At 35.8% G+C, this 24,680-nt stretch overlaps 1 protein-coding gene across 10 annotated transcripts in view; it reads left to right on the forward strand.

Annotated features, from left to right (window-relative positions):
- DPH6 (diphthamine biosynthesis 6) overlaps window positions 1–24,680 on the forward strand; it is a 230,517-nt gene that overhangs the window by 165,054 nt on the left and 40,783 nt on the right. For 9 of the 10 annotated variants that reach the window (XM_072930168.1, XM_072930161.1, XM_072930162.1 and 6 more), the window contains one exon: window positions 24,092–24,415. The exons of the other annotated variant lie outside the window; for it this stretch is intronic. In XM_072930168.1, coding sequence (XP_072786269.1) covers window positions 24,092–24,142 — 51 coding nt within the window. In that variant the 3' untranslated portion in view covers window positions 24,143–24,415. Of the gene's footprint in view, window positions 1–24,091; window positions 24,416–24,680 lie in introns of those variants that run through there. 10 annotated transcript variants of the gene reach the window in all.

Raw genomic sequence — 24,680 nt, forward strand, 5'->3', positions numbered from 1 at the left:
ATCAACTGAGAAATAAGTACGTTTCCTATACTAAGCCATATGTTATCAATTAAGAACAGCAAGATGGTACAATTACAAATACTTATACTTTAGGTAGTGCAAAACACTCAAAATTAATGTGGTTAGTAATGTAAACCTGAATGATTTCTCTAGGACATGAAATAGCCATGAATTATTATGGCATACTTTAGAGAAAGCCTTTCAGAATAAAAAAGGAAACTGAACATTTAAGAAAGTATTTGAGAGCTGTAAGAAATACCATGTTATCCTTTATTAGATTATACTGGCATCAATAGGGAAAAAGCTTTAAAAGAATGGGCAAACTACAACAGTAAATGTACAGCATTATGAATTCTTTATGTATGTGTACATATACTATGTAAATTGACTAATTTGAAAGAGTATTTTTAAGATATATAAACTAATGTTTTATAGAAAATTGCAGTAGCAAATGTGGCACCAATTCAATACATATGCACATACCTAATCCACTCATATAAATGTTTATCTGCTTTTCTGAACTGAAGCTCATATTTTAAATTATCTTGCTAAAGGTGGCCCCATAAAAAGACTGGGAAATAATAAAAATCTTTTAACAACTTTTATCAGGCCTGAAGAACTAAGTATTAAATAATCAGAGGTCTGTAATAACTACATTAAATCAGAAATGAAGATCAGAAAATAAAATCAACTGTAAAATTCTTTCATTGTCCACACAAACAAACTTTTTATATAGAACTATATCTATAATGTATATAAAATTAATATAGAAACATATTCTGTGTAATTACAGTCTTTTGAGTAATTGATTATCATCAAAATTATAAGCTTCTATGCCACAGTAATGTACATAAAATATTCTCCTTTTCTTGTTTAGAAATATAGCAGGGAAAGGTGATTTCTGTGCTGCTTATGTCTGTATGATACATTTTTTTAAATTTAGTGAATGCTGACATACAATTGCCTGGCTTGATGCAGACATAGAGTATGCATCTAGACAGATAAATAAGAGTAGATGCTTGGGAGAAACTTGATTTAGACTATATCATTTTCTTCCTTTTAAAAACCTAAGATAACCTAGAGCAAATTCTTCACTATGAATAATCCCTTTTTTTTAATACAAAGCTTTTAATTTACTTTTAAGTTCATTATGATACGACAGTAAAATAACATTTACAGACCTAAAACGTACAACTTTAAGATATGGCTATTACTAAAGTTTAAATATTATTTAAAGCACTTTACTTGTAATTGCTGAGAGAAATTTAATTTTTAATAATTGCTGGAAAAGATATGTGAAGCCACATTTTGGTATTTTAAAAGATGCCAAAATTATTATATAATATTTCATGTTGTTATAATTATATGAGTCAGTTTGGTTTATCCCAGCTTGGAATATTAGACTAGACATGAAAGGGTAGTAACAGCCTTACAAATCAGAAAAAAGTATATATTCATATATATGCATATATATATATATATGTGTGCACATGAATATCCTCTTGCTCTCTGGTCTCTTCCAAGATGATATCATCTTAGAGTAGAGAAGATATTTTGAAGTACAGGCTTCTTTTCCTTCATGCTGCTTTAACTGTAGTTTTATGTAGGTAAATACAAGCCCTTTGTGGTTCTATTTAGCTTAAGTACTAAGCTTTTCTTTTTACCTTTGTCTTGCTGAACTACTTAACATTTTCTGGGTTTTTCATGTGTTCATTATTTGCCTAAGCGGCCTGACATAATTTTCTTCCTGATGTTTTAAGAAGTTTCAGGTATTTTCTTCTAAGCTAGGTTTCAGGCTCAGTGTTTTTAGAGACCATTTTAAGTTTCTAGTATTATGAAACATATCTAAAAAATGTTATACTTCAGTTTTTATCCAAAATTTTATTTGCACCTGATTGCAAATCTGCAAACTCGTCTTGGCTTCTTAGTTTTCAGAGTGCTGCATTGGAAGTGTTCTCTCTATTCATAAAGTGGAAATAGAATGGCAATAGCTTCTCAGGGGTCTCCAAACTCATTTTTCAATGTCCCAGGGAGAGACTATACCAAGACAGAGAAAGCAAATTTTACCCTCATACTGCTGCTGATGTACTTCACAGACCATATCTCATCTATTATTCTGCCACCCGTCACCTCACAGGAAACTAACAGGAGATGCATAGTTTTTCTTGCAAAGGCTAAGTTATATAGGAACTAAACAACTCTACTTGATTTTCATATAGTTGCAAGTTCAATTGCAATACAGGAAATTGGGGACAAGTACATTTTGCATCTTGAATGGTCAGATTCAACACTATAGCTCTTGATAAAGTTCTCAGGGAACAACCCTTCTACCAAATGTTTACCATTGCAGAAAACCAGACTCACAGACACACTGTAATCCTTAACAAGTATTTTGTAAAACAACTGCTGGTGTTCCTGCAGCAATACTTGTTAGTTTTACTAGTTGTTTTAAATTTGCAGAGTGACAATTCCATGTTAGCTCATTTGATAAATAGCCTTTGACCAGATATGAATCTTTTATCTCCTCCTAAAGGCTAAACATTTCTGCAGGTTTGGAATTAATTGCATTAACTTCATTAATCTGTTTCATGATTTTAAAGCTCCTACGGGTGTTTTAATCTGGTGTTTGAGTTGACTTTCTTGATCATTGCCAAGCTTCATCCTGCAGTTCTGAACTGGAGTTGACTAGTTCACTAGGTTGACTTAAAGCTGTTTGACTGTGATTGTTTATCTTTATGGATCACAGAGTTTATGGCAGATAAAACCCCTAAAAAGTCAAGTAATGAACAGGAAAGAAATAGAATTTTTCTAAATTTGCTAAAACGTTTTATTGTCCCTAAAAGCATAATCATGACCTTCTGTTGAAGTGGATGGAATTTGTAGCCCCCAGGAATCTTTCACACAGATTTCATTACAAGACTGAAGCTAAAATGAAGGGCCAGATAGTTCACAGCCATTCTGGAAGCCATGGACTGAAAAAATTTAAGGACTGGAGTAAGTTCAGACTGTTAGCAATCAAAGAACTGTTAACATTCTCAGTGTTCTGTCTATGCAGAGCTTGTTGGAAATTCATTAACTTCACCAGCATTAGTGTCATTTTGAGGGGAATATACAGCTTACTGTAGCAAAGAATTACCTGGAAACAGTGATTCCACTATTCTGACTTAATTCTAATAAACACATTAATTTCCTTGTGGATTTCAAATCTTATTCCTCAGCTGTTTCCTTAGTAGTCATGTATTTACATACAAATGTTTTAAATATATGCCACTATTACCAAACTAAAAGCTGCTTTTTTCTTTTCTTACATATTTTCACTAAGAAACAGAAGGTTCTGAAAGTCACAGTTATATATTTCATTTTGTGCCTTCAGAGATACCACACTGGTGTCTTGGAATTTTGTAAGCAGCAGTTTTAGTGATGAAAAATAAAAAATATTCCTACCTGTAGTACTTTTTATATTTTGATCTCAGGAGACCTTAGAAAGGAGTTTAGCTTCATCACCCGAATTTTACTGAGAAGTAACCTGGAGACAAGAGAGAGAGATAATGACTTATTCACATTTTCTCAGTAAGCCTGTGACAGAGACTGAACTTTTGTCTCCTGAATTCTAGCCAAATATTTTCTCAAGCCTACTCTCCTTCTGCACAGGAGCACAGATTCCAAAATGCCAAAAGACATAAACAGCAGACAATGTAAACAGGTGCAAATGAACACACAATTCATAAAATCCTGGCGCCACATAAGTTGGTGGCAAAACTTCCCTCATCTTTTATGGAGTCAGGATTTTCATTAGGTCAGACCATCTTTTAAAGAAAATAGTTCCAAAATTTCATTAATAGGTCTTTTCAGATCTAATGTCTTTTTTTTTCAAATACAGTTTAAGTTACCATAGGTTCTCTAATTAAACCTGATACATAATGTGATGTCAGCTTATATTTTTGAACCCAACCTTAACCCTATTCTTTGAATTCCTTTTGCTTTAAAGAAAAAATATATGTGCTGCCTGTTTTGAAGCACACTAAGCTTGGTTTTTATCATCATCGTTCTGAAAAATCTGTGTTCTTGGCTTGGTTCCTTTGTATTTTCATTATATGCATATTATTTTATCTGTTGGTGACAAACTTCACTGTTACATATAGATACTGTTCAATTAAATATACTTTCATTTGTGCTGTGACCACAGAGTAAGATGAAGAGAGATGTGCTATTGAAACTTTTAAATGTGTTTTGGATTTAGAGAATACATATTTACTACAAAAAATTAATGATAACATTAAAGGTTACCACAAGTTAATTTTGCTCAGCAAGTAATGAACTTACTAATAATCTGTGAATTAGTCATTAAAAGTTTATTTGAAGAACATGTTTTGCTCCAGACATTAAAGTTTGGGGTAGTGGTTATGCCTATTCAGTGTCTCTGATGTTATTTGTTGCATTTTAAAATTATTAAACTTAGCTTTCTCCTCCTTTAAATTATAGTCTGTGGCAGTGGGTAATGACAATGCACTGAGTCATAGAAGGCAAGGAAGTGACTTGGTGTCAAAATGAAATAGTTGGTAATTCAACAGGAAAGAACTGGTCTCTATGTAACCAGTGTCTTTCAAAAAGCATGAGAAATAAAGTACTTTCATTTTCCTTAATGTTCAAAAGGAAGTTTACAAATGGCTGAAATCCACAGACTGATCCTTCATGCAATCATAAAATAATCTCATGACACTGATTTACATAAAGTCACTCTGGAGAGCAAATGTTTTCTTGGACAAATTATTTCTTGAGGACTATAGTCCTTCCTTCTCCTTTTAAACTACTCATCATCTTCAGAGAATTCTGGCTAGTATCTTTTTTAATTAAAGTGGTTCCAAAACTAATGTGACTTATTATTCCTCACAGGAGAACCTAGAGAGCCTACTCTGTTTTGAGAGAAATGGTGGCAAGGATCTAAGACAAGAAATGCTTCTGAGAGAAATTCCACCGACCATTGCATAAAATTGAAAAGGGAAAGTCAGAATAGGACAAATCTGATGTATAATGGCCATCTAAAACCAGTGGTAGTTTCCTGAGAAGCTGCCTTCCTTTTCAAACTTTAGAGAAGAAAAGTATTGATGAAAAAAAAATCTGCACCAAATCACAATATCCTTTCCAATGTATCACCTCTAAAAATGTACTGCTCTAACGTTAGAACAGTAAACTGAAAAACAGTTGATACCGAAATTAAACACATCAGCTTGTCCTACAAAAGTTAAATTATTACTGGTTCTGTGTGTTGTGCCATGGACCGTTCTGGGCTATTTCATTTTTCTTCTGACAGCTTGGATTCAGGATTTTGATCTGTTTTTTAACAGCATGTTTGGTATAGAAAATATTTCATTCTACTGAGCTGACATACTGCTGAGCAATAAAAGATCCTAGCTTACACAATATGGGTAAAGCTGTGCTCAGTGTGGTAGATGCTCACCTGTCATACAGTAAATGGGACTTTACACCATGTAAATGAAACTAAAGATACAGTCTACTCTTACTATGAGAGAAATAAACCTTGCTTATTAAAATTGTTTTGGTGGCTGTGATGAAGATTAAAGATAAAAATGAAACTCCTTTGAAAAAACTGTGGCTTTAGGCCAGACTATTCAATTGTTGCATATATAAGACTAATTCTTCAAGTAAATGACCAGCAATGTATGCACATGACCTGTGGTCAAATTCATGGAAGAGTACCAGGAACAGGGAATTGCATAGGCTGTGTTCCAAGAATTCATAATTACAGTATCTTTCTCTACATAGAGAGCACTCAAAGCTTTCAATGTGAACAGTGTGCCAGTCATTGGCATTAGGGGAGGATATCATGCAAGTTTTGTCAGTACTTACCAGAAGAAAATTGATTTTACAGTGAGGGTGGTGAAACACTAGAACAGGTTGACCAGAGAAGGGGAGGATGCCCCATTTCTGAAAACATTCAAGGTCAAGTTGGACAGGGCTCTGAGCAACCTGATGTAGTTGAAGATCTCCCTGCTCATTGCAGGAAAGTTGGTCTAAACACTTGAAGGCCACTTCCAACCCAAACTATTCTATTATTCTATGATAAAATTTGAAAAATGGCTCTTGCTAAAAACATTTAATTTCTACCAAGCAGTAAGTCCTAGTTGAGAAGGCACATGCTACTGTTTGTGCATTCAATTACTTAAAACCCTTTAGCTGAACCCCAGAACACAAGTGGCAACCTCTTCCACCACAGTCTTTCTCCCACCTCCCAGCTCTGCAATGTCTAACAAGGTTCTGTGGCAGCAATCCTTTAAGTGTAGGGAAATATATCACTGTGAGTTAATGCCTCTTGCTTTCACCAAAGCAGATGAAGGTTTACTTGGTGATCCTTTATTAATAATTGCATTAGCTAGAGCAGAACCAATATATTAGTCTTAGCTAAATTTGGTTCTTTAGGGCTAAAAGTATGTGCATTTATCTTACCTAACAGTGTGTATATGAAGTGCTTGCTCCATAAAAAATTACTTTCTGTGGTGCATCCATTTAACTACGTCAGCTACACATTGCCCACCAAATGTCACCACTAAGACTGCCAGTGACGTGCATATCCTTGGGCAGATTTAAATAGCTTCCTTTATTTTAATTAACCTGTCAGAGAAAGCTTCTTCATTTCCAACACTTAAAATTAAGCTTGGCCAAAAGTCTAAGTTTAGCCCTGCAGCCATGATAGATTTGAAGACCAGTCCCTTTCTCAAGGGTTTTGAAATGTTCTCACAGTTGCAAACATAAGAGGAAATGCAGACTAAAAAGTAGCAGATTTGAATAAGAAGCTTCCATTTATATTGTTGCTTTTCTGATTATAACTGGTTTTTAATTTATTTCCTTTAAAACATCTTCCGAGCCAGAATTGCCAAGTGGCAAACTTCTGTATTTTGCATCTTTTTAAAATTAAATTCTTCTGAGCAATGGGAATGATGAGTTAAAGTTTACTAGACTAAGAGATTGTAATAGGTCTCTAAATAAAGTACATCTAAATCATTCTGCTGTTACAAGTGTCACATTTTGACTTTATTGTCTTTTATGAACATCAGTTAAATTTCTACTTGAAGCTGATGTTTTGAGACTGGAAAACCGTTGCAGAAGAATTTGAACTAGGAAGGATTAGCTGATCATTTAATGTAAGGGACTGTGCAATGAAGTTGTTTGCAGTAATAACTCATTTAACCAGAGGCCTATTTAAATTCCTTGTTGCTGTTATAAAAAAAAGTGATGCAATTCACAGTTGCCTGGACAGCTCAGATAAGATCAATTTTGTCTAACTGCCTAAAAGTAGTTAACTATTTTGTTCAACCTAATGACCTAGGTTCTTTGTGTTGGTTGACAGACAGCTCCAAGGGACCCTTCATTGGATTTTGAAATGGGATTAATAATCTTTTGGAACAGAGGCCTATTTTTCATCAGATGTTAAACTTTTAAGCTGTTAAATTACATTAAAATAATTCCATCCTAAATTTAAAACAAAATCAGGTTTTGGTGCAAACCACTGGTTTTGAATTTTCCTATTTTAGAAATGGTGCTTGCAACACTCATTCTAATGAGTATGACTTATACTAATGAATCACCATAAAATCTTTTAAAGTAGTCCTTGTAGATGCAGAAAACTCAGAATTAAAACAGTAATTTTGAGTGTGTGAATTGTATCATTCATTTCAATGGACAAATCTTTTTGGTAGATCTGTGCTGAAACATCAAGCTGTCACTATAGATATCTGCCCTTCTTACTGTTCCATGTCTGATTCTTTTAGAGAAAAGCTCAACTAATAACTATATTCTGCATCTCAGACAGCGTAAGTGTTCTGTTTTTCATCTAGCTGCGATATTTCCCACCCATTCTGACTGCTTGACAAAATTTTATATAAGTACAGAATACCCAGGTCCTAAAAATATTGGTAGCCATATAAATTGCATTAATTTTACACTTGACTTTTCTGTAGTGTATATGAATTTATTTAGTAAGATAAAATATTTCATTAAGGAGCTGCAGAATTCAAGGCTTGAGAATATACTAGCTTTTAACAGGCTTATACAATTGATTTGTAACTATTTAATTGAAAAAAAAAATTAGTCTAATCACTTTTAGCACATGAGTTGTGCTCAGCCGCTAAACTCCTTAATATTCATATGCAGAGTGATGTGTCCAATGATTAAGACCCCAAGGATTTGACTGAAAAAATAATCTGCATTTCTAAAGAAAAAATAAGCAGTAGGATATTTAATTCTTAACAGAAATGTTGTGATGCACGTCAAAGCATCACTAACTCTTAGTTTTAAAAACAGTATCTGTTACTTGCTTGTCCATTGGCTGGTTCACTGCTATATCTGTACTGTACAGTCTTGATCTAATAATTGCTTATTATGCAGTTGTTTATCTGCTCATTTGAAACATCCTGAAATTCGGTCTAGCTCAGCAAATTGCTGTGCTTAAGGCATTTTTACATTCTAGGAAATTATAATATCCCCAGAAGGCAAAGAATTAATAATAAAAATCCTCTTTTGTAAAAGATTATCATTGCAGAGCAAATGGAGCAGATCTTCCCTATCTTAGCACATTGAATATTCTCATTTTTTTCTATGAAAGTTTGATGGAAAGACTATGTGGAGATCACTGTTTTATTAACTTGTTAAGAGGCAAATTTACTGAACCAATGCAGCATATTGATTTCAGTGTCTGCTGTATGGAAAAGCAGCAATAGTAATGGATGACTTCTAGACATTTCCATATGGAAGTTAGGTCATTCTTTAGATATTTTGTGATCTTGATTTGTCTGTTTAGGCTGGAACTAAGGAGTTAATGATTCAGATTACCAGGATGCTTTCTTGTTTTATTACTTAGAAGTTTTTCCTACCTTCCAAATAATTTATTCCTAGTATGCCCACCCTTATTGAATACTTCGCAAAGGATCCACAGTTTGTCTCATTCTACTGGAAACAATATTCTGGTGAATAGATTTCTGGTTTGATAGGCAACAAACAGAAATTAGAACACTACATGCAGCACATTTTTTCATCAGTTCTCAAATACTATTCAACCAATTAAGCATGCATACATCTCTGGAGTGAGGGAGCTTAATGTAGTTCTTAAAATCCATCACATAATACAGATTACTTGAGCTAATAATTTTCCTTTATAATTTATAATTCCTTTATAATTTCAAACATGCAAAGGCAAACATCATAGCTAAGATATTTAAAGAGAAGGAAAAAGGTAACCATCAAATGAAACTGAGATGCAACCCTCTAGGTACTTTCCTTGAAGTTTTTCAAGTTCACAGGCATACCCTCTTCCAAGTGTTATTTTTTACTTTATTTTTTGAGGAAAAAAAATCTTGCTGCTTAATCTCAGAGTTCAATGCTGATTTTAGTTCCATTATTCATTTTCACATTGCACCATTCAAGCATCAAGCAAAAACCAAAGATCTCAGAGAGTATGCAGGCATCTGTGGTTCTTCACCTGATAGAATGAGTGATTCATATAGGCAAGGGCTGAAATCATAGCAACACAATTCAGAAATTAATCTTCATAAATCTGCACTCTTACAATATTTTTCTAAAAAAAAGAAATGTCCATAAGTTCTTTTCTCAGCTGTCTATGTTGTATCTCTTAGAGGTCACAAACCTTTCTACTAAGAAATCTTCATCATCTAGACAAAGGGTCTTTTCTTTAGCAATATTAAGACTACACAGGTAAGTGTTTTGTGGGAATTAATTATGTATTTTTGGGCCAAGCCATCAGAAATATTGTCTGGATGTTTTTATCAAGCCTTGCCTTAGAATCTATATAACACATAGTATAAATTTCTATTCTGAGTTTCAAAAATATTAATAATTACAGAAATAGAAAGATGGAAATTGAAATAGAAATGCATATAGCATTTCCAAGTATGTAAAATTTACTTCTGACATAAATCACTATTTCAGCAAAGGGGTTTTAAAAGTAGCAGACTTATGTTCTTGTGGATATACAGGATATACAGTGACCTACTTTGTAGAGATGGACAGAACTGTGTCTGTAAAAATATTTAAAGTGAGTCTCTAATGTAAAACATAATTTTAAAGAGTCTTATTGAAGCAGCATCTTTTACATAAGCTCTTAGATACACTAAAGCAGTAACAATTATTCATCAAGGGATCTCAAAGCATTTCACAAAGACAGGAAAGTACTATTTTTATTCTACAAAATGGAAGTATGAAATCTGGAGTTTTATTTTACAAAGGATCAAGTATTTCAGTTGCTTAGAAACACAAAAATGAGACAGAAAGGTGCTGCCTTACAGTTAAGGAGCATGTCTATTCTCCACTGAAACTTTTGCAAAATTAAATGAAGCATAGCTCTATACATGTTCATGAAGCCAAATAAATTGGCCAGGGTCTTCCAGCAACTCAATGGCAGAGCTGGCAATGGCATTCCTGCCCTTGGGATCTTTATGAGGGGCCCTTTCTCCTTGACCATCCCTTCATCAATGCATTGACTGAAATGTGAAATCAATGTGAAATGTTTTACCTGTATCAACATTGGAGTAACAGGCAAGAACTGAATATGGGAGGTGGTTCATCTGAGGAACTTTGACAAGATGTGTAGAACACAAGTGAGACAGAAGCACTTTATGACACATTCAGAACCTGAATTACAGTTTTAGTGATCATCAGTTGCCCTTCTTCTCTGTCATTTCTTTATTTAATGTATTGCATGCAAGAGACTTACCGTGCAAGTTTTACAAGCTTGCAGTAAAAATATAACAACTGTTGTATTAAATTATTTAAGCTGTAAACCATTGTAAAAAGCAGAAAAAGTTATATCGATGTGGAGACAGAAAAATTTATTGTGATGTAGTATAAAATATATTGTGCTGATTACTACAGAATTTTTGCCCAGTTTAGCATATTGTAAATCCTTGGTTGGTCTTAAGAATGAAACTGTCTCTAGATTTTTGTAAAGAATTTTGGCAAATGGTTTAAGAAAAATGAATCTAAAATCAGATTTATAATTTAAAAACAAATCATCAAAAATGTGAGAGCAGGCAAAAAAAATGTAAGAGGTCAAAAAGAGAGAATTGTGGCAAAGCAAAGTATCAGTGTATTTAAAACTTCCATATTTCCCCTGAGGGAAAGCTAGGATTCTGAAGGAAATGGATAACCAAGTTTTTCTTTTAAGCAAGTAGAATAGTATTTTATTCTTTAGTGCTATGCTTTACTAAAGAATGTACTAATAACTTTGAATCTGGCTGTATTATAATAGTAGCATTTGAAAGTGCTAGATTTACCAAAATTAGGAGCTACAAAGAGAAACAGATATATTTAGAATTAACTTGTGACTGTAAATTATAAGAACCATTTAATTTTTCTTTATTCTGCTTCTTTACTCCTGGTAAGTCAAAAATGAAACTGATTAAATGATGGTGATTAATAATCATAGTAATCATCCTCGTCCTTTAGCATTTTCCTGTTTCACCTTTTGATCTTAACAGGTTTCTTGGGACTTGTAATGACCCCAGGTGTTCTTGTAGCAAGTTGCCAATTAGTTTTCTTTGCCCTGCAAAATGATTTGGCAGAAATTAAGTTAGGCAGAGCATATTTTGTTGCCTTCTTTTCTACCAAAATGGGCTTTCTGCAAAACAGAAAAGGAGATGATGTCCTTATTCTATTGAATCTTCCTAGTAGTGGTGTAATTGAAAAACCACCTTGCAAGAGAAGTGTTTTAAGGAGAAAAGCAACTCATTCAGCTAATGTAGAGTAGGAAATACTGGTAAGACCACTCTAGTGATCATGTTCCAGATATGAAATTTCCTGAGAAATTAACGCCAAGTATCAGTGTTGACCAAAGAAAGGGCTATGTGGGCCTCTTAGCTTTACTTTAAAACTGACATCTCTTCTTAAACAATTTATTTCTTCTACCTGTACTGCAAAATTGTTAAAAACAAATCTCATGCTGTTTAAAGATAATTTCTTTAAACACAGTGAAGCACAAGGATAAATTAATGTTCTCACTGTGACTGAGAGGTTGGGCTTCTGTTGGTAGAAAAGATAAAGGTCACACTTCCATCACTTGCACTTCATGTTTCTTAAAAGTGGTTAAAGCACCACATACATTTTTCTTCTGAGCATTTTCAATTTCATTAATCCAGTATCTCTTTGGGCTAACATAGTTCTTAATGGAAATGTAGCTTAAGGCTCCAGAAGCAGAAATAGCTGTCAAAAGAACCAGTGGTCCGGCAGAGGAGCTGTCAGTGCTGCTGACTAACTGGTCACCTGTGGGTCCTGGCCCACCTGATGGGTCTAGGGGCTGATCCACCTGGGTTAACCTGAAATCTCTAAGCAACAGACCAGATCTGAGCAGCTTTTTCATTTACTGCTGGGCTACACTGTGTACTTTATCTGTCACACAAAATATAAGAGTTACACTACAGTTTGTGTAATTCCAAAAGGCATTCTACATAAGCTTTTGGGATCTTTTTAAAAAACAGATGTTTGAGACCATGTATTTAATCTTTTTTTTTTAATATAAATATTTGTGTGATAATTTAATTTTATTGCAGACTCATGATATACTGTGGTATAAAATATATACCAATGTTTAGTAAGAAATCATAATACAGTTAGATGTATAGCCTTATGACAGATATAATAGACTATTTTGTCACAAAGTCCACAGGTAACTTTCAAACAACCTGTAAACAACCTCACCTACCGATGGTGGAAGAAGAGCAGAGGCCTCTAAGCAGTGAAGTTGTTTAACAACAGAGCAGGTGGAACGTGTGCAGCACTGCTCTTCTGGGACTGTGATTTTAATTTCCAGAAATCCAGGAGCAGGATTTCCTTTTGCCCAAGCAAAAGGGTGATTCAGTTCTTTGCCACTGTATTGTTGTTTGTGTGTCCTCACTGTGGTATGCTCTCAAGAGAAGGTGTGTATGCTGGGTCAGCATTTTGGATCAGTTGTTGGCTTTTCTACAAATTACCCCAACAAATAATGTAATTCTTCCACTGTTTTCTATGGCTCCTACCTATCCAATGTTCCTTTTTCAGCTTTCAGGTTTTTTGTATCAGTGGTAAACTCTTGGTGGTAGACTTGGTCTGCTATTTAGTGTTTATTTAGTGCCTGTTGTAAGTCTTACTTAAGGCTTTTGTAAATTATGCTATTAATAACTTTTAGTTACAGCAAAAACGACTTGTAGCTCATATCACTATGTGGCCAAGTTGCAGGCCCTTTTTCTTTCATTTAGCCGTTGGCTGACATAGCTGAATGATTCTCCCAAGCCTCCTGTTCCCAACTCAGTAACAAACTATGAGCTCATATTACACAGGAAGCACTAGCACTGAGATTTATTTGTCATCCTTGGAGGCCATGAGAAGGAAAAAAAAGACTTTCATCTCTCTCTTTTTGTTCCTTGGCTGTAGGGAGTAAGAGGGTACTGATATCTTGGGTCACTGCCATATAGGATAAAAATCCAATTAATGTAAATCTGCAAGACCAAGGGGAAGTAAGTAGTGGGGCTATCAAGAGCCCACAAATTTCTGGGTGGATCATCAGCAACCTCTGACATTGCAATTTCCCCATTAAAACAGAAACTGGGTTTTGTTCCACCTCTAAATTCTGATCTACCCTTTTTTTAAGCCTGCTCTGGCTAATTTTGCAAAAGTTGTCAGTTGCAGCACTAATGAAATTTTAGTCATTTGTGGACTCACTTGGCACAAAAAGCAGTGAATGCCATGGACCACTCTGTTACATCTTCCAGGTGGCGTTGATTAAACTGCTGTGAAGCCAGACCTGGATCAATATGAATGATCTTAATTGACCTAATAATGTTTTTAATATGTTCAGTGCACTTTTATCTGTTTCTGTTAGAATACGCTGTTTACATTCTCTTAGAATACACTGTTTACTATACTCCTGTTTAGGGCAGGAGATTGATTTAAAGTTTCAGAGTTCTTTACAATGGCAAACATTAGAAATAACTGCATTAGTTTGCACTTGGTACTATACATAAATATATAATCTAACATGCAATCTCCTCAGCAGCTGTAGATTAGCATAGCTACCATTTATAGTTATTGAGAATCTGGCCTAGAAAACAATTATTCCATCAGTATTATTTTAAATTACCACAGCTTAACTTGACATAAAGCAAGTATCACATAATCTTCTCTGTACCCAATTGAAAGATGCCTACCACAACATCTTTTAGAAAGCTTTTCTATTATTTATAGACTAAATTCTCCGGCAGATGTATGTGGTGTCCTCTAATTATATAAACATCTCTTTGTGGTCCTGCCTTTTGGATGCACTGTGTCCACTCAGGTATTTCTTTAACCCACTGGCTTTGAAGATTATTTAGCAGACTTCACTAAACGAACAAATGTGGAAGCTGTACCAAACATATCACTTGGGGATGTCAAAGCACTTAACAAACATTGTTACAACTTAGTCCATGTGTAACCACTGAAGGACATATTTGCTTCAGTATGTCTCATGACAGCTTCTTAAAAAATAAACTTAAGTGAATTTAACACTTGTGAAAGGTGCCAGATTGACAGGCCCTGGAGATAAAAGTTCCTGCATTACCAGCAGGCACAGCCGGGCTTCCTACACACGCTGCCCCATCAGTGTCCCCAGCCCTACCTGAAGGGCACTGCAACCAACTGTCCTACAGCTTGCAAATCTGCCCATCTCGTTCTCCTGGACTATGGGCCAAGAGGCAGTAGCTGTGATTTGACCTAAGGGTGAAAAACCAAGTACCATAGTTATTGCACAGGTGCTGTTGCAGTTGATCATTTTCACACCAAGTTTTCAACTAATCTGGGAAAAAAAATGAAGTACATGTTTATCTGATTTAGAGTCAACAAAAACGTGTGTGAGCCTCTAGTGAATCCTGTGGTTGTATCTGCCCACATAAGCACATTCAGGTGAGGCTATATGAGTGAACAAGTACATACACATACTGTGAAGTGCATTCTTAAATGCCTACTGAAAAATGGGTCCTTACTGCTTCCTATGTTTGTAATAATCTGTCTCCACTCATAACTCATCCCTGCTTGGTGTCATTACAGCCCATCCTCCCCAGAGATTCTGGACACAGCTGGCATACAAATTCAATAACTATTCACCCCATAAAGAGACTGGATTATTACAGGGTTGAAGGATAGCACACAGGGAAAACAGGCTCGTGATCTTTGCACTCTGTCATGGTTTTAGAAAAAGCACAAGTTCTTCTCTGAGTGATTGTACTTGGAAAGTTCAGTCCTCCCTTTTCTTTGAAATTATATTTAGACCTCACTGTGAGTATTGGAAGGGCATGCTCAAGTATTTCTTTATTTAGTGCAGAAGGCTAATGACATTTTAAACAAAAGTGCACATTTATAACCTTGTATAGGCCGATTCTCAGTCTGTATATAGGGCAGGACTAAAAACAGAACATTGGAAAACACAGCAATGTATGTTTCATGTTCTGCTATTTTCTAAGCTGTAGCCAGCAGCTTGAAAGAATTGCTATGGAAGCCAAATCTTAATTCTTTCTATTGAAAAACAGCCCTAACTAATACATGGAGGAGCTCAGCAACATTTGTTTATCTTTAAAAGAGTCACATTTATTTCTGCAATTTGCCCTTGATGTGCATGATAACGTACCTAATTGGACTGGTACTGTGTGCACGTTGGAAGGTAACTACTAAAGTTGGGTGGCTTATAGCTGTTTTAGGGATAGCATTTCAGCCTGAAATTGTAATTGTTGTAAATATTCATGTATTTTGTGATTATCATTGTCTTATTTCCTTTTCTTCTCAGCATTTCTAGTGTCTGTCACACTGTACCACTTTAGGAAACATGCCTACCAGCCTAAGTCCATACTACAACTAGGATGAAGTTTAGGTTTTAAAATCTGGGAGTAAGTTCACAACAGAACATATACTTAGAAGAGGATGTTTTCGGATGGCAGTGTCCATGAACTCTGCTTGAATATGTTGCCTCACCCAGACTCAGTTTTCCTGTGCAGGCTGTCTACTATATAAAAAAAGAAAATAAAGACCATTTTAGGTCATCTTCTCTTTCACAGGTCTCTTTAGTACTGGTTTCATGTTTTATTCAATCTAGTTTCAAATACTCAATGTACCTGAGTCAGATTTTCTTTTGGACTGGTTTTGGGTTGTTTTTTTTTGGTTTTTTGGGGGTTTTTTTGGGTTTTTTGGTCTTTTGTTGTTGTTGTTGTTGTTGTTGTTGTTGTTGTTTTATTATTTGGTCTGCTTGTATTTGTATAGTACCCCAGTGGCATTTTCTTTTCATTAATTTTATTCAGTAGCTCTTAATTACCTATATCATGTTAAAAATTTTACTTCCACCTGCTACTTTTTACCTGCCGGTACTATTAAGTCTCTCTTCATCAACTACCTTTTTAATATTTTTGACCTAGTAGCTGGCCTTTTGCTTTCAGAAAGACAAAAGCCTTTTCTTGTCTGCTAATGAGAGAGGAAGAGGGCAACACCAGTGACCTTCTCCTACAGAATGACAATGCTCCACTCCCAGAAAGATGCAGAGGAAGAGAAAAATATGATTATCTGTTTTTTCTAAGTATACTTGGGCACCACTGAAAAGCCTATTTAGAAGCAAAGGCTTCCTAAAGTTTACCTACCCCCTTCTGAAGCTCTTTCTCAGTTCATTAGTTGAAAAAGTCATTATAGATGTGAAGTATTGCTTTAATTTTGATTTTAAAATGCTAGAAACTAGAATTCCTTATTAGGGAATGATAGGAGAGAGTTTCTTTCAGGACCGACTTAAACAGAAGCCTTCAGAAGAATAGAAAGGGGTTGCTTCATTCCCATCTTCATGTAAATTGAATTACAGGGTTTAGTAAGTGAAACATATCATAAGATAAACCCTGCAGAGGCCAGGAAGCACTAATTAACGCCCACAGTGAGTAACTTTTCTGAAATTGGTCTTTAATCAAACTTTGCTCTGAAAACAAAACAAGATACTGTGGCAGCTTGATAAAAGAGATGCATCACCAAGGCTGACAGGCCCACAATCAAAGCAATACTAAAAATAACTGTTTTGTCTACTAATTTTCTTTCAGATGCTAAAAAAAAATGCATGAGCTACAGCCTAAAAAGACTTGTACAGTTACTCAGCCAAGTGACTCAGCTCTAGAAAAGTGAGGGTCCTGTAAATGTTAATGCCTTCCCTGATTGTGAGTGAGCCCTTTTTCTTTCCCACACCTTCCTGATGAAACAGAGAAACAGCAGAGGATTGTGAGGCTGGGTGAGGAAGAGGCAGAATCTGAGTTCCTTCAGAGATGATCATTTTATACCAGCTGTCCCTCTCCTCTTGCTGCTGGCCACACAGAGTTCAGGCATCCTGACTGACTTATTAGTGTGGATTAAGATAAGCCAGTCACTCCTTTTTCTTGTATCTCACACAAACAGTAAGGTCCATGACTGCTGCCTTTTGAGCTCACAGCTTCTCCTCACTAAATCTGAGAGCAGGAGTTATCAGTATGGCATGCAGGGAAACACAGCTCATTTTCCTCATTTCTTTTCATCTGTTCAGCTGTAGGAAGAGTTGCTACAACTCCTGTGGGTACCCATCAAGCCTAGAGCAACCTTCATTATGTTTTCACTGTAGCCTGCTTAAAAATATTGCTAGAATTTTTAGGTTTGGGATAGATTCCAAAGGGACAAGAAGTCCACTGCACAAACAGGACTAGCAGTGAAATATAACTGAGCACTAGTATTCTCTTTATAGCAGATTTTTCTCTTGGCACAAAAAAGACATAGACCCGTTCAAGTAGGTCCATAGGAGAGCCACAAAAATGTTCAGAGGAATGGAACATCTCTTTCCAGTGAGGAAAGACTGAGGTTGTTTGGGTTATTTAGCTTGTAGAAGGCTCTTGGGAGAGTGTGTATTGGCCTTTCAATATGTACAAGGAGCTTGTCAGAAAATAAGAGAGGCTTTTTAATAGGGCTTGTAGTGACAGTGTACCCCTTATCCAAGGGGTAATGGTTTTAAACTAAAAGAGGGTAGATTCATACTTGATATGAGGAAGAAGTTTTTTACATTGAGGGCAGTGAGACACTGGAACAGGTTGCCCAGAGAGGTGATTTATGTCTCATCCCTGGAAACTTTCCAGGTCAGGTTGAATGAGTCTCTGAACCACCTGATCATGTTGAAGATGGCTCTGCTTATTGCAAGGGAGGGGGGTGGACTAGATGAGCTTTTAAAGGTCCCTTCTAACTCAAACTATTTAATGATTCCATGATTTCTCTTGGTGAATGCTCTGCTGGGGTAGGTGTTGCCCTTTTTTATATCCAAAGTGACAGAGTCCTATCAGTCTAGATCCCAATAACTGTATCCTTCACAAAAGAGGTTGCAATAATCTAAAATGGTTCTCCAGTATTAGGAACAAACTGAAAGAGGATGGCTAACATTGGCCTTGGTGCTTTCAGTATAGGCTGTATTTTCATCTGTTAGGTGGTTAAATGAAAAAGGTATTTTCATTAATACAACTAAAACTAGCTTAGTGGGAGAAGAAAGAAGTCTGTTAGTATAGATGGGTCCATGTGAGGAATTCTTGGAAACAGGTTTTATGAAAGAATTGTTTGCAAATACAGATGTGCAGATCTGGCTGCCTTGGCGACTGACTGGGCATATGACTTGAGTTCCAAACACAACTACCATTCCCTCTGTAATTTTTTTGGGTTTTTTTTATTTTTATTTTTTAATTTGTGGTATGTATAGTTACAAATAGGCCTGAAACAGTAAACCTGGGGATTTTTTTAAAGTCTAAATTACACTAGTTGCATTTTTTTTTTAACAAATGTTACTGTGTATTACCATTCAACAGGAAAACTCATTCATCAATTGTTGCCATTGAAAGAAGGGAGAGAAATCTAGACACAGTTTCAAAAATCTCAACCACACAGATTATGTTATGAAAGTTATGTAGCAAAGAACACAAGTTGTTTTATAGTCACAGTTCCAAGGACTGCCATAGGAAATCGCAGGTTTGAAGTAGTTTCACAGCCTTATCCAAACTCTTACTGGTCATTTGTCTCATATATCATGGCTATAACAGACTTCCCCTGTAATTCAAAGCAACTGCTTAACTTGTATTCAGATAAATATCTTAGGCCAGAGTGACTGAAGTTCATCATCAGTATTCTATGAAGGAGCTTACATCAGTTTTGAAAAACTGGTCCCTTAAACGTACAATGACCAACGTGAAATAATGTCATCAAGAATAGTAACAAAAAGTATGAGGCATCACATGAAAAGCCAAGTACTGGACTGTGAAAAATATTGTGATTTAGAATCTTTACAGCTGCAACAAAAAAAAAAAAAAATCAGCACAAAATCATATTTTGCCAGGTGACTCCCTTTTATATTCCAATATTATATTCTTGTTTACTGGGTGTGATTTTATTTTGGATAGAAAAGCATTAATTGCAATGATGCAAGCAAACTATGCAGTTTTTTTTTCCCCAAATGTTATATTCCACTACATCATTTTCTATTATGAAAAATATGTAAAAACCCTGGACTGTAAAAACAGACAATCTTTTAAAGCATAGCTTCTGATCTTGCTGTGGTTGGACACCACAGAGACAGTCAGCTGGATGCTTAAGAAAGGGAGGGGCATCTCTAGTTCCTCGTGTTTCACCTTTTCATTGCACTGCCTGATCATTTAAGGCAGAGGCTTGTTCCAGACAGCTTTAATTAAACTATGCTGTGAAACTGAATATAGATCAATGGAAATGATCCATAACAAGCTAATCATGTATTTAACAGTGTTCAGTCCAGTTCAATCACCTTCTAACATTTCTGTGGCTTTACATTCATGTGGCAAAGCCCTGAATGTGTATATGTATTTTTAATCCATCTCATTAGTGACCATATGCTTTGGCTTCAAGGGAGACAAGAACTGTCTGCAATCTGCCAGGGATTTAGGGACATCAATAATTTGTGAATAGTCATGTTGGTACTGGTCGAAGGGTTAAGTGTTCTGCACACCAGGGGCAGATCTTTTGGGACTGGAACTCTTAGTCAACTGTTAGGAACCTGATCCTCTCTGATGCATCTTTTCAAAGTACATGCTGCATGTCAGATCTCTGCAGCAGAAGCAATGGAGCTTTATTAGCTCAGGGATTTAAAACCTGCTCTAAGCAATGTAACAATATATTTTGGTTAAAAAGTGAAGGAAAGATAGAAGTGATATGAAAGTGATTTTTTATGTACTGGGTTAAATGTGATCTTCCTTCTTGCTACCATTTTCCTTCTTCATATGAGCTATTAGATTACTACTCCCCTGCAGATATACAGTGAAATAAGAGTATGGCAACAATAACAGGGACCTGATTTTGAAAAATGTAAATGGATTCTGTGGCCTCACCTGATGCTGCTTAAATCCAGCTGAGAGCAGTGACAGCAAAGATATAGAAATCAACTCCTAGTCTTTTGGAATGATCCTTTAAAAGCTCTCTGAGCACTGCTTTGTCTACCTGGTATGAAAATCACCTTTAAAAACAATAGCTTACACTCTTAGTTTGTGCCATACTATATGGAAGTGGGTGCTAAGTCAGCATGAGAAATCATCAAATTATTAATTTCAGTATCCTGGCTTCACAAAGCGATGGCAGAAATAGATGGTAATGCCAGAAGGCACTGAATAAATTTTGTTCACTTTTAAGTTTTAGTTATGTCCATACTCCTCAGCTGCACCCAGGTTAAAAAAAAATATATATATATATGTATGTATGTATATATATATATATATATACACACACACATACAGTAGTGCAGGAGACACTTCATATGGAACCTGCTCCCTGAATTACTGTGGATTATTTGGGAGCAAGGGGATCCATCTTGAAGGATGAAGTTCACCTGCTTTGAGGAGGTCCGAACCCCCTGCCTTGGGTAGGGACATGTTTTACTAGACCAGATTCCCCTGTGCTCCATCCAACCTGACCAGGAACACTTCCAGGGCTGGGGCATCCACAATTTCTCTGGGCAATCAGTTCCAGATGCAGCCCAGGACATGTTTGGCTCTCTGGGCTGGGAGTGCCCATGGCTGGGTCATGTCCAGCCTCTACCCACAGCACCCCAAGTCCTTCTTGGCAGGGCTGCTCTGATCTGTCCATCCCCAGACTGTGCTGACACCAGGGGTGATCCCAATCCAGGTGCAACAGCTTGCACTTGGTTTGTTAAACCTCAGGAGATTCCCATGGGCCCACCTTCAGCTGTGTTGTAATGGCAACAAGGACATGATGTCGGGCAGCATGGTGTCTTCCAGCTCTTCCCGTTTCCATGCTGCTTGCGTTGGTGTAAAGGTGCCTCAGCTGGGCTGTCAGCTTCCTAAAGGCTTCCCTTCATGTCTTTGAGATATTTCCTTCATGTTTCCCTGTTGACTTCTCTTACCTCAGGAGTCCCTGGGTGGCCTCTATAAAACTGCAAGTGTGGCTAGCATAATTGGTGTGGATTTTCACAGGAAATTAAAAGATCCAGAATGCACATCACTTGTTTGCTGCTTGATAATCAGCTGGTTTTGCTTGTACTTAAACATCCTCTATCAGGGCAGTTTAAATAACTGTAAGACTGTCATCAGACATCTATACCCATATAGCCACTATTAAACCTCCAGTAAACACACTCATTGTAACCCTTTGTCCTTTACTTGGTTTTGCTTTTAAAATCAACTTTTATAAGTATGGCATACAACTGAACAAGCATTCCCCATATAGGATATTAAAGTAAGGAAATTTTTGAAAATCTTTGTAATCAAACAAGTTACACATTTAGAAAACACTCATGGTTCTAATTTATCTAAAATCATATTTTGAATGAGGAAAAAAATATAAATAGCATCTTCATTAATTTCCCATCATTAAGAATATACCATTAGTATTGGAAGATTTAGAGTAACCTGTTATAGCAGGTAAAATATATAGCTGTCAATTTTTTTAGTTTGCTATAATTTCATAGGTTGCCACAGATCTACTAATTGTATGTTGTCTTCTGTGAGACCTTAGAGTACAATTTTACTGTTTTAGAAGACCCAGTCTCCGCTTTTTAGGGGAAGTTTGCATGAGCAGACTTTTATCCACAATTTTTAAGTGTATAAATATTCACATCTAAGCTGCACTTAGATGTGCACTGCTTTCATATCAAACTAATTGATTTGTAAATACAGTAAAATATTTAGAGGCATAAGTCCCAGATTTTTATCCACATTTCATTTATATATATAGGCACTGGCAATAGAAAAGGCATTGGTCTTTAGGAAAGGTGGCCCTTCCTGTTTGACAAGCAAGGCTACTAGGGTGCATTCAAATGTAAATGTTTATGGCTATTTTGGCAAAAATATTGGCCACCTCAAACCCACCAAAGAATGGAGTTCTATTTCCAGATAGCCCCACTTTAAAATTCCCCCTCTAAAAGGTATACATGGACTTGTTTTGATAGCTTTTAGCACTGATTCACAGTTTTTAAGCCTGTGCATAAAATGCTAAAGTCTAAAATTGTATTTTCACAATTTTAATTGATTTTAAAAATGAATGTAATTTTAATAGGGTGAAATCAGTGATTTTAAGGTGGCTTGTCTTTACCCCTTCCGCTTAAAGTCTTCTGAGTCAGCATAGCCATAAAATTTTCTGAGGTCAAATTTTTCAAGAAAAATGCTAGTTAATAGTTAATTACCAGGTCACTAATTAATATCTGTAATGCAGAGAATGAGTTCCTTTTTGCACACCAGATGAAGAAGTGCTTTGACCTTTGAGGTAGCTGTTGATCTTTGGCTCTCCCTTGTCTGTCTTCAACTCCAAAGTCAATGATGTTAATACAAAAGGAAACCAGCAGAATTTCAGAAGACTGGTACTGTCTTTGCAGTATTTTGTAGGCAGCATTGCCATTATTACATTAATTTGTGCTACTGCTGCCAGATAAAAAAAGAGGAGTTTTGGCTTCAGTGAATACAATTGCAAAATTCCTGTTTTATCCTGGATAAGGTAACACTTTGACTGAACTGCCTATTCGCAGTTTCACAGGCAGTGACGCCAAAAAAAAAAAAAATGCTCTGACAGTCTGCAAGTTCTGCCCTCTTTACACCCTTTCTAGCCAAGATTGCTTAGTGTTATAAAGAATTGCCATAATCCCAGAAGCTGCTGACAGAAATACGTTATTGAAACAAGAACCTTGCAGGCTATACCTTATTATTAGGAAACTGTCTTTTGTGGGTCATTCAGCGGCTGTTTGGTAGTTTTCTTTAGGGTTCTGTGTGGCTTGGTTTCCAGCATGTTCACTGAGGCTGAGCACAAACAAGAATGTCTTGATGCCAAGTTTAAATTTTCCATTCTTTACTTTTTTTCTGTATTGTAAGTAGTTCTTCTCAATTATTAATTCTGTTCCCGAAATGGACTTATAAATTTGCAAACTTCTGCCATACCTACCAGTCCCTTTAGAGCTTCTTGTAGCCAGATTCTGTTTTTTTAGCAGTTTGAATCTAACTGTAATTCCAAATATTCAGTCATATATGTTGTCATTCCTGGACTTCCTCCACTATGTGTTCAAAATGGCATGCATCCATTGATTACAAATGGAAATTAAGTTCATAATATTTTTTTTTAAATGGCCACTTTTAACTTCTTCTCTTTTGATTGATGCCCCAAAATAGAACTTGAGAAAAGAGTTTCATTTACAGACAACTATGTGCTGATCATCCAAATATCAAAAATTACAAAGAACTGAATTTCAGCTGGCCTTTTGGTATTTCTACTACTACTCTAGTTCAGTTCTCTGTATCTGTAATCAACAGACCACTCACTCACTCAAGGTTGAGAAATATGCATTTAACTGTTTTGCTGAAGTCTGGCCTTAGGCAACATCCAAAGTTAATCTCAATTAAGGAGGTGGGAGATTTTCCTTCTAAATAAAGTGAAAATTTAAGAGCAGCATTTCACTTCCTTTTGTTAATTGCTACTTCCCAATAATTTTCAGAAAACTATTTAGAAATCATTCTTAAGAGATAGGACACAATAAGACAAGTTGTCATTAGTTGCTTTGTTTCTATTTTAGGACTGCAAGAATACCTTGAAAAATATTTGGAAGAGAAGACCCCAGCTCTGATTTTAGTACCTGTGGTGGATTTACCTGACAAAGATATCATTCATATAACATGCTGGATAAGCTAGCAGTTTAAAGGAGATGAGTTGATACCAAAACACACATACATTCCATCCAGGAGAGAACAAAGAACAAAGCTGATACTAACTCCGTTGGATACTTTCATGATGCAATATTGTTTGATTTAAGCAAAGTTGCATTACCTTGTTAATGATGCCGTGTGATATGTGACAGAGTCAGGTTTGTATGAAGAATAAAGCTTTCTTTTAAAAATAATGTACTTTTTTCTGACTTATTTTTAGATGTATGCAGATTACAGCAGGTGGCTTTGGGAGATGCAGTTGGTGTGATCACATTGGTTCTTTGTTTGATATATTTAGGTCTTGTTACAATACACCAATTACAACTTCAGATTATTTGGATGGAGGTGAAACTAGAATATTACCTCCAACACTGTTTTAAGGACTGGATTCCTTTCAATTCTTTGTGGAATTTACTCACTTCAGGCCAACTCATGAAAACCTTATTTGTGGCCAGATTT

This window comes from Taeniopygia guttata, chromosome 5 (genome assembly GCF_048771995.1).
Source record: "Taeniopygia guttata chromosome 5, bTaeGut7.mat, whole genome shotgun sequence".
NCBI classification, from domain to species: Eukaryota; Metazoa; Chordata; class Aves; order Passeriformes; family Estrildidae; genus Taeniopygia; species Taeniopygia guttata.